At 31.7% G+C, this 10,423-nt stretch overlaps 1 protein-coding gene across 2 annotated transcripts in view; it reads left to right on the top strand.

Moving 5' to 3' along the window:
• The window catches only part of RBM46 (RNA binding motif protein 46), a 49,552-nt gene extending 39,521 nt beyond the window's left edge, over positions 1 to 10,031 (top strand). Inside the window, exons 5-6 of one of the 2 annotated variants that reach the window (XM_033215544.1) lie at positions 1,291 to 1,350; positions 8,006 to 10,031. In XM_033215544.1, coding sequence (XP_033071435.1) covers positions 1,291 to 1,346 — 56 coding nt within the window. In that variant the 3' untranslated portion in view covers positions 1,347 to 1,350; positions 8,006 to 10,031. The remainder of the gene's footprint in view (positions 1 to 1,290; positions 1,351 to 8,005) is intronic. The other variant, XM_033215543.1, reaches the window with a different exon arrangement.
• Positions 10,032 to 10,423: the final 392 nt, after the last annotated feature.

The raw sequence follows: 10,423 nt of genomic DNA on the forward strand, positions 1-10,423 counted from the left end.
GGTTTACCTCCTTGTATGACTAGTTATTTTTTATTCAATACCAGATATTGTGTATGAAAATTGTAGAAACAATTTGAAGGCTAGCATGATGTTATATTTATTCATAGAAGATTTATTTTGGCTTCAGAAAGGTGGCCAAAGGACTGACAAACCCAGATTGCTTTAATCTAGGCAGGGATTAAAGTTAAATTTTGTCTCTGTTAAAGTTTGTCTGTTTCTGGTTCATTTTTCCTCAGTTCCAGTCATTCCTTGTTAGTAGCTCTTTAGTTCTAATTTTAGTCTTCCTAGCTTCATTTGTCTCTTGGCATCTTCTGTTAATCCCCACAAGGAAGCTTTTGGGGATTGGCCAACCCTTCCAGGGGTAATGCACCTCCCAAAGAGGTGCACATACCTTTGGGTTTTCTTGTCTGAGATCACAGCCCCGTAATTCGTCACTGTCTTGGTTCTCAGTGACTTCAAACAAATGTTTTTGATTTTAATCGTTTCTTACATTTTCTAGTTCTTACCAAGAGGTTTGATTAATGTTACCTAGTTCATCATGTAAAAGCAGATGAAATTGTGACTGTTTTTATACTGAATTATAATCTTTAGATGGTTATTTTCAAATCTAGTTTTGTATAGATTATCAGACATTTTTCATTTGTTTATACTTTTATACACAATTTCTTAGCATAGATTTGGATATACATCCATAACAGAAAGTTTTAAGGCATATGAAGAGATAACTACTAAAATAGATGGATGCCTACAGTTGTACTGTATATGACCAAATTAGATTTCAAGTAGATACAATTTAGCTGTTAGGAAGAAAGATTTAAGTTTAGTATTATTTTGGCCATCTATCTTTTTTAAGACAGCAAGGAAATGCTGTTTCATATGTAAAATAACTACACCTTATACAACATAGTTCTATTTCCCAAACTTGCTTAGATTCTTTGGCTTTCTACTTATCAGAAATTGGGTGATCTCATTAATTTTTAAAGTCTCTTCTTTATCTTAGCAGGGTAGTAATATTTAGAAAGATAAACGATAATTTGTTTAGAAAGATAAATTTTTTTCTGATTATTACTCACAATTTTCATTCAAATATCAAAATATTCTTCTCTTTATTCATCTTTGTAGAGCTCCAGAAATAACTATTTGCCCCTTACTTCTTTTTCTGTGAACTTGTTTTTTTATTTACTGATCAAAAGGTTTTTAACTAAAGTTATCAAGGATTCCATGCACTTCCAAGATGAGGGATAACATCAATCTAAAGACTCAATTATTTTCTGTCTTCACTGCTTACAGACAGGGAACACAATCTCTTCAGCCTGGACCTGTGTAGAAGAATTTGGAGAAAATAAACAGGTAAGAGTTTATTAGGTAAAAGTCTCTTAGGAATATTATGTAATATAGTTAGTTGTCAAAAAACCAGTTGTAAATTGTTCTTTATAATGAAACTAATGAAAGTTTATGAAGTATTTTGTCTAATAGCCTTGTTAATTATAGACTCATTAAGCATATGTTTTAAAAAGCTAAAGTGGTTTCTGTATTTCGGGTCTTCTCAAAACATTTAATATGCTAGTATACCTTGAACCACTAAGATGGCAAACAGTATTATAAATTAGATATATTTGGAGTTAGTGTGTTATTTATAGATTATCCAAATATTTCTCAAAAGTATCTGAAAATAGGACTCTCTTGTTTTTCAACCTTAAACCCAAATCTTATTGCAACAATTTGGAATAAAAGTTGTTTTACTAAGACTTAGTGTTTAGTTTATTCAACAAGGTACTTCTTGAGGAACATAAGTTTTAGTAAGAAGTTAAAAGATAGCTTGTTATTTGAGTCAGGATTATTACTTTACCAAGTCTTTTTTTTTACACGTAGAGGGAAAAGAATGTGGTGTGTTCTAGGATGTAATTCATGTACTACTACATCTGTGTCCTTGAGTTAAGTTAACTTGACCTTTTTGTGCTTCACTTCCTCATTGACAAAGGGGATAATAATAGTACTTACAAGTCTGTTATGTGGATTCAGTTGTACTAATTTTGTGTGATTATTTTTATCACTTAATATGTGATAGTGGCCGTTACAATTAATATAATCTGTTCTCAGACTCAGAGTAATGCTTGCTATACTGGAGACTTAAAATTTTATTTTTTAAAGATCTTAATCTTAGCATAAAAATTCAAATAAGTGATGCCAGTCTTAGAGATCCTTACAACTTTTTATAGTTCAAAATTTGAATTACAAGGACTGATTTTTCTCATAGAAATAAAACTTGAAAAGAATTTTTTTTTTTTTTTACTGAATCCTACCTGGATTGCTGCAGCTCTGATTGTAATTTTTTTCTCTCATAAGGCTACTGTTCTATTATTCACTTTCCAAATGGCTTAGAAAGTAGCATTAAAAGGAGTTGGACGTAATTATTTCTTAATACAAAGGTAGCAAACTAGAAGCTGTAGATGTGGTTTTTTTTTTTTTTTAAATGAAAAGCAACTAGGCTTATTTTCAGTACAAATAAGTATCTTTTGTTTTATTCTTGACGCTCTTTGTGTTCTTTTTGTGTGTTGCCTTGCCTCTGAAGGCATTTGAGCTTTAATTGCTGCATTTAATATATTTGAAGATTTTGTTCTGTTTTTGTTTTTAATGTTTTCCCGTTATATATTAACTCTATTAAGATTTCTTCCCTGATATTCAAAATTCAGTGAAATAACTGCTTCTAAGGTCAAACAGGTTTGGGAAAAACTATACTAAATACTTCCTTTGGAAAATCATAGTGCATACTAGCATCCTAGGTAATTGAGGTAGCAACCTGTTTAATGTATAAGCCTGTCTGTTCTGAATTTTTCTTGAGATTATTTGGCTATAGGATGCTTGTTTTGAGAAATTCTTGCACTTTAATTGTATGGGATGTAGTTTGGAAAACGCTGAAGCTAACCAAAAGACACACTTGAGTTTTGTTGGTTTTTGTTTAATATGTTTCTGACTTTATTGAGGTATAAATAAAATACAACAAAATGCCCATATTTAAACTGTACAATTTTTCATTTTGATTTATGTATGCATCTGTGAAATGACACCACAATTAAGAAAACAGACATTTCCTTCACTCCTAAAAGATGCTCTATGCCCCATTGTAATCCATTCTTCCTTCCATTCTCTCTCAGGCAACCACTCTAGATTAGTTTGTGTTTTCTAGAATTTCAAACCCTTGCTTTTGAAGATTTAAATTGTAATCTTTAGATAATTTAGAATTTCATTTTAAAGAAATTTCATTTCTTTAAATATTTTCTCTGCTTATTTAGCTCTTGATTTTCTATATTAGAATAGAAAGTACAAAATAAATGATAGATATTATTTATACTTATATGATATTTTAATCTCTGTGTTTGAACCCAGCCATATTTTATGTTCTGGGAATGGATAGTAGTACAGCTAAAAAAAAAAAAGATTTTTTTTGCAGATAAAATTTAGTGTTTCAGTGAAAGTAAGTTATTGAGATAGTTATTTCAGTTGTGGTTATTGAACATTAGAAATTGAAATAATAATAAAATGGTACAATAAGGATTTTTTAAAAAAAATTTTAATACAAATCCCATAGTAATCAAAAGAAATGCTTAAAATATGTGTTAAAGGTCTGATAAACATACTTCATAGATAAAAGATCAGGTGTTTCATCCTTAACAATGGTAGGAATGTAAAGTGGTATAGTCTTAACTACCTTGGAAAACAGTTGAGCAATTTCTCAAAAAGTTACACTGGGAATTACTGTATGACTCAGCAGTTTCATTCCTAGATACTTACTAAAGAGAATTGAAAACATATGTTCACACAGACACTTGTGCAGATTATTCCTTAGCAGCAGCATTAATAATAGCCAAAAGATTGAAACAACCCAAATACCTATCAACTGATGAATGAATAAATAATGTATAATCTAGCTGTATGATGATATATTATTCAGCCATTAAAAGGGATGAAGTTCTGATACATGCTACAACATGTATGAGCCTTGAAAGCATTATGTTATGAAGTCAATTCCAAAAGACCACATAAATTTATACAAAAAGTCCAGAATAGGCAAGTCTATAGAAATAGAAAGGCTAGTAGTTGCTGGGGCTGAGGGAAGAGAGAATGGGCGTGACTGCTAATAGATACAGGGTTTCTTTTTAGGATGATGAAAATGTTCTGGAATTTTATAGTGGTGGTGTACATGTGATAAAAACCACTAAGTTGCACACTTAAAGATATATCAGAAAGTGGGTGGGTGTGGTGGTAGAACTCACATAGCTAACAGAGAAGAAAAACCAATTATGAGGAATTTTTTTTTAATGAAAAATTAGTCTAAAGAATAGTCAGAAACAAAAGAAAAACGGAGTCAAAATTAATATGAGAAGACACTTTTATCTCACTTTAAAGTCTCTATTAAGGGTTTTCTTCATCTTTAAGACAGAAAAACAGCTAAGAATTAGTGATGTTTGGTCAAGATGTGTAAGACGAATTAGAAACGAAACAAGAAATACATTGAAGCAATATATCCACTGGTTACATTTTCACTGAGAAACATACTGGTGTTATTTGCTACCAGACTGTCTTTGTGTTGAATACAGAAAGGTGGTAGACCAAATTACAGTAGCTACATAAACAGGCCTGACAAGTGTGTGGTATATGTACTGCCAGTCTCTACTCTTGCTCCTGTGTCAGATGTGGCATAAGTCATCACTTGCTTTCCTGTTTATTCCAGACACACCACCAGAATCTTTCTGAATCTAAAATTCCTATTAGCCATTACTGCTTAATTGGAATTGCCACTTAAGGTTAAGCTTATTTGCTATTCTTTGTATATATCAAATTTGTTCTATGAAAATATTTGTATTCCATATATAAATATGAAATTAAAGATAACATTTGATCGGGTTTTCTGTAATAATCCACTGTGTCAGAGCAGTTGTTCTCTCTTTTTTTTTTTCCACAAAACAACCTTTTCTTCAAGTGAAAGTTTAGCATATAAAACAAGGGAGTTGAAATAAGAAGTATGGGAATGGGCAGTGCAAGTGAAAACCAGATAGCTTAGAGACCAGCACTGTCTGCTTTAGTTCTGTCACCCTCCCCATAATAACCTCTTCAGACAGTTTCTCTCAACCATATTTGAGAAGATTGCCAGAGTACAAAAAGCTTAAGCAAGTGGAAATAATACTTTCCTAGGAATCAGGAGGTGTGAATTTAACTTGTTCTTTGTCTGTTCAGCTTTTGTCTCCGTCATTCATCAGTGAAAGAGGTCATTTGATTTAGAGTTTAATAAGGTCTCAACCTATTCCTGATTTGTGATTTTGAATGAGTGAATTTGACTCATCAAAAACTATCAGTATCAACAAGAAAAAGACAAAGCCAATAAAAATAAACAAGAGGCTTAAACAGATACTTTACCAAAGATATTTAAATGGGCAATAAACATGTTGTTAGTCATAAGGGAAATCAGAATTAAAACCACTGTGAGATACAATAATTCACTAGAATAGGTATGATTAAAATCGCTGGCAGTGCCAAATGTTAAGATGTGGAGCAACTGGAAGTCTCATATTTTACTGGTGTGAATATAAAACAGTCATACTGGATAACTCTTAAGCAGTATGGTTCATCTGTCCTATGACCTAGCAATCCCATTCCCAGATATTGACCCAAAAGACATTAAAACATACAGCCACCAAAAGATTTGTATAAAAGTGTTCCTAGCAGCTTTATTCATAATAAAACTTAGAAACAACCCAGATATTCTTCAGTAGGCAAATAGATAATGAAATTGAAATATATTCATACAATGAAATAATAACCATAAAAAGGAAGAAACTACTGAAATACACAACATGAATGAATGTTAGAAATTATATTAGGAGATTGTCTGGATTAGCTTTCTGGAATAATTTTACCGAAGCAAGGTATTTGAATTTTGACTTAGCAAGGCAAGATATGTCAGTGGATTCTCTTTGTGAATGGAAAAAAACGCATTCTTACTTTGTATAGAGGCCTCCTCTTTTTGTAACTAATTTTTTATTGGTAAAAATTAATTCATATGTACTTAAAATTATGTTGAGAGAAAAGGTAGACATAAAAATACTTAATACTTACTATATGAAGTCTAAGAACAGGCAAAACTAATCTATTGGAGTAGAAATCAGAAGGTGGTTGCCTACAAGTGAAGGTCTGTTGGCTGGAAAAGGGCACAGGAGATTTCTGGATTGGGGATATGTTTTATATCTTGTTTTGAGTGTTCATTACATAGATTTATACAATTATCAAAACTCATAGAAATAAACATAGGATATATGCATTTTATGTGAATTGTATATCAGTGTTCAAAGTGTTAAGGCAATTTAATAACACTTAGTGTATAACTTACATTCTGAAATTGGCTCTGTGTCGTTCCTTAAGAAGGGATCGGAAGTACAGATCCCAGTCTGAGGCAGAAACAGTGGGATTGAAGAGCTAAGGATGTTCATTAGGAAGAAAAACTAGGGGTGGGCAAATAAGTATATGCTAGGAATTATAACTAATTTATTTATGTATTATTTTCTTAAAATCAGAATTCCTTTTTGTTTCCTATGATGTGAAAATTATATGTTATAATAGATCTGAGGAAAACATGAGTGTACTTTTAGGTTCATTCCACTAAGCATTTTCAGCTCACATTTCATTCATTGAAGTTTGGTTTGTATTGTATTTTCTAAACAGCTAGATGTCTTCCTGAATATATTTAGATTCTTAGTGATTTTAGTAATAAAATTTATTTTTGAAATGCTTGTAAAATCTTACTGACTTCTGAAACCTTTTGTTTCCTAATCTTTGTTATTTGTGAGGGATTTTTTTTCTTTGGATTTATGCTACATGAATAAAGTCATAATCAACTTTTAATTTTGTATTTAATTTTGTCTCCTTGAAAATACACAATACAACAATTGGTCATTGTATATATTTAAGGGCTTAAGTTCAAGGTTTACAGTGGGGACTATCAGGAATGCGGAGAAGCTAAGCATTTTGCTAATAGCCAACTGCTTGGCTATCCACTTTCTGAAATTTTTCCCTGAAGATACCTTCAGTATCCACATTTCATGAATATGCTGCATTACCTCTTGAGTGGATGTAAACGCAAAACAGAAGTGATTTCTCTTCGAAAACTACATTTCTCTGTTTGCAGTAGCCTGCTCTTCTAAATTGAATTGTTGATGACCACATTGTTAAAATTTGAAGAGCTAGGTGTATTACAGATAAATGGCTAATAAGGAATTGACTGTATTTGCATAATAATTTTCAGGAGAAAAGAATCAGACTTTTTTAAATAAAGCAATTATTTGGGAATACATGGAGCCAGTAATGGTCCTGTTTACACTCTACCAAACCCTTCAGGTGAAGTGGATCCTTTAAAAGAAAAAAAAAAAAGCACCAGGCACGGTGGCTCACACCTGTAATCCCAGCACTTTGGGAGGCTGAGGCAGGTGGATCACCTGAAGTCAGTAGTTCAAGACCAGCCTGGCCAACATGGTGAAACCCTGTGTCTACTAAAAATACAAAAATTAACTGGGTGTAGTGGTGGGCGCCTGTAATCCCAGCTACTTGGGAGGCTGAGGCAAGAGAATCTCTTGAACCCAGGAGACAGGTTGCAGTGAACTAAGACCGCACCATTGCACTCCAGCCTCGGCAACAAGTGAAACTCTGTCTCAAATAAATAAATAAAAATAAAGAAAAAGATTGTATGGTACATAGTCATCCTACTTTGGATGTTAGAAAAGTAAATGGTATCAAAGTAATTTCTCATTCATTTTCAAAATACTGAAAATATTTGGAACTGGTTACTCTAAATGTATTTATGTGTTCCTGGAACAGATCACTTTGTTGATCTTATGGTACCATTCATAAAAAGGTCATAAAATTTGTCTAATTAGAATTTTATAATGCTGGAAATTAAACGTATATTTAACCGATTTTCATTTTTCCTTTTTTTTTTTTTTTTTTCCTGAACTAGGTCCTTTCTGATGTTGCTTGAGCTTACTCTCCTGCAGTTGATCTCATTCCTGTTGGCTAAACATTAAGTCCCATGACAACATTAAGTTAATGCACCTATGGTGTAGGCATCATTTATAGTACCAGGACAGTATTATAGAAAAAAACCTTACCTGTACATTAGATGACCTAATTTCTTTTCTTCCATTCCTAGAAACACCATAATGTTTCTAAATAATGATTTTATAGTCATTGTCACACCCTTGGCTTATTTTAAAGAACATAGTTGAGTTTTTGGAAGGTGCAGAATTTAAAAATTTGGTCTGTAACATATATACACACATAAATGTTGCAGTTAATGAAACAGGAAATTATTGATGCATAAGATGAATGTTTATTGTGAAACAGCAGTATTTCAAATACAATTATTTTAATAATTTGGTTTAATTTTGGATATTTTTCTATACTATAAGTTGATAATGGTTTTTTGAAGTAACTATAAGTTGATAATGGTTTTTTGAAGTTTATTTAATAAAGATGATTCATTTTACTGTTTTATCGTACCAGTAGGACTTTTAATGTTAGTATGTTGAGTTAGGTAAATGTTTATATTAGTGTTTAAATAATGAAATATTGGCCAGCTAGTTTATACCAAATGTTTTTGCAGTCCAGGGGTGAATATTTCTGCTGGTTTGATGCCTAATACAACTTCAAAGAAAAAAAAAAATATGAATTCACTGTTTTTTATCTTTTCTTCATGGACTACCCCTTATAACCAAATTTAAAAGAAGCTTCTTTGTAGAGCAAGAGAAATGAGATGTCTCTTTTTCTATAATCAAAACCCCAAGAAATAGTAGATATCCAAGAATTCATTCTGGTAAGATCTCTGAAACATTGTGTGACTAAAGGAAAGGTAATACTGACAAAACTCTGAGGATTTACAGTGCAGTGAATGCTGAAATAATCTTTAACCAGCAATATAGTATCATCAAGATTTCCAATGTTAGAACATTATGTTAAAATGTGATTATTGTTTTAATGCTTTGTCTCTTTAAATTAAATTTGTGTCCATAAAGATGTGCAGCATAATTGTTCATGTATTTATTTACAGACTACAATTTCCGTCGCAGCTCAATAAATAGTCTTTCCCCTGTTAGTGCTACCCTCTCTTCTGGGACTCCCAGCGTGCTTCCTTATACTTCAAGGCCTTATTCTTATCCAGGCTATCCCTTGTCACCAACAATATCACTTGCTAATGGCAGCCATGTTGGACAGCGACTATATATCTCCAATCAGGCCTCATTCTACTGAAGAAAATACTAACATTAGTATGAAAATTTGTGTAAATTTGTAGTAGTAAACTTGCAAATTAAAATACTGTTTTATTTTAGAATCGGGTTTGCACATTTGGTTTTAGAAAGATACTCGAAAGTACTAAACATCAGCTATAATTCAGAATAACATGGAGTTGCAGAATTTATAAAAATGCAAAGTTTAAAAAGTTATTCAGTGGTTTCTCTTGATAAAAGTACAGCAAACTACTATTCTTTTTAAACTTTTGGGATTTTCTTCTAATTCCTGCGTGGGCAATAGAACCTAGTCATTTATGTTAATTTTTTGCATAATTTTACTAAATAGCATTTCATAAAAAGCACTTGAAGACAATGGTTATAGTAGATTTGATTACCAAGGATCACTATCTGTACTGGAGATTAGAACAATTATATGACCAGAAGCATCTAACCATTGTGTAGAAAGAAATGAAGAGACAAAAAGATTAAGATACAAATTTTCTGCAGTACTAAAGAAAAAGCAGTCTACCATTGTGGTCCTTGAAAATAAATATAGATATTTTTGTTATTTGTTATACACAAATTATAATTTTGCTGTTAATGTATTTAAGGAGTTTATAGTTATGCTTCATTTGTGTTTTTGATATTCTTTGTATTGTTTTAATAACAAGTGTTATGGGTTTTTAATGTTGAAATCATGTGTTAATTTTTGTACTTGAATTCAAATTTTTTGACATTAAATATGTGATGCTTCTAATATGTGTGTTTTCTTTTTACTAGAATGACAAAACCTTTAGCTCTCACAATCACTTTGAGCTTTTCTTGAGAACATTTTCACTTGTTACACAGTTATAGGCTCAGTGCTTTCATGAGACTCAAGTGAAGGATGTTGAAGAAAGAAAATTGTTTTTATATACTCAAAGGAATGTAAATCATTCTATAAAGACACACACATGTATGTTTATTGCAGCAGTCTTTACAATAGCAAATACATGAAATCAATCCAAATGCCCATGAATGATAGACTGGATAAAGAAAATATGGTGCATATACACCATGGAATACTGTGCAGCCATAGAAAAGATTGAGATCGTGTCCTTTGCAGGGACATGGATGAAGCTGGAGGCCATCATCCTCAGCAAACTGAC

Source organism: Trachypithecus francoisi, unplaced genomic scaffold, assembly GCF_009764315.1.
Source record: "Trachypithecus francoisi isolate TF-2019V2 unplaced genomic scaffold, Tfra_2.0 Lachesis_group1, whole genome shotgun sequence".
NCBI classification, from domain to species: domain Eukaryota; kingdom Metazoa; phylum Chordata; class Mammalia; order Primates; family Cercopithecidae; genus Trachypithecus; species Trachypithecus francoisi.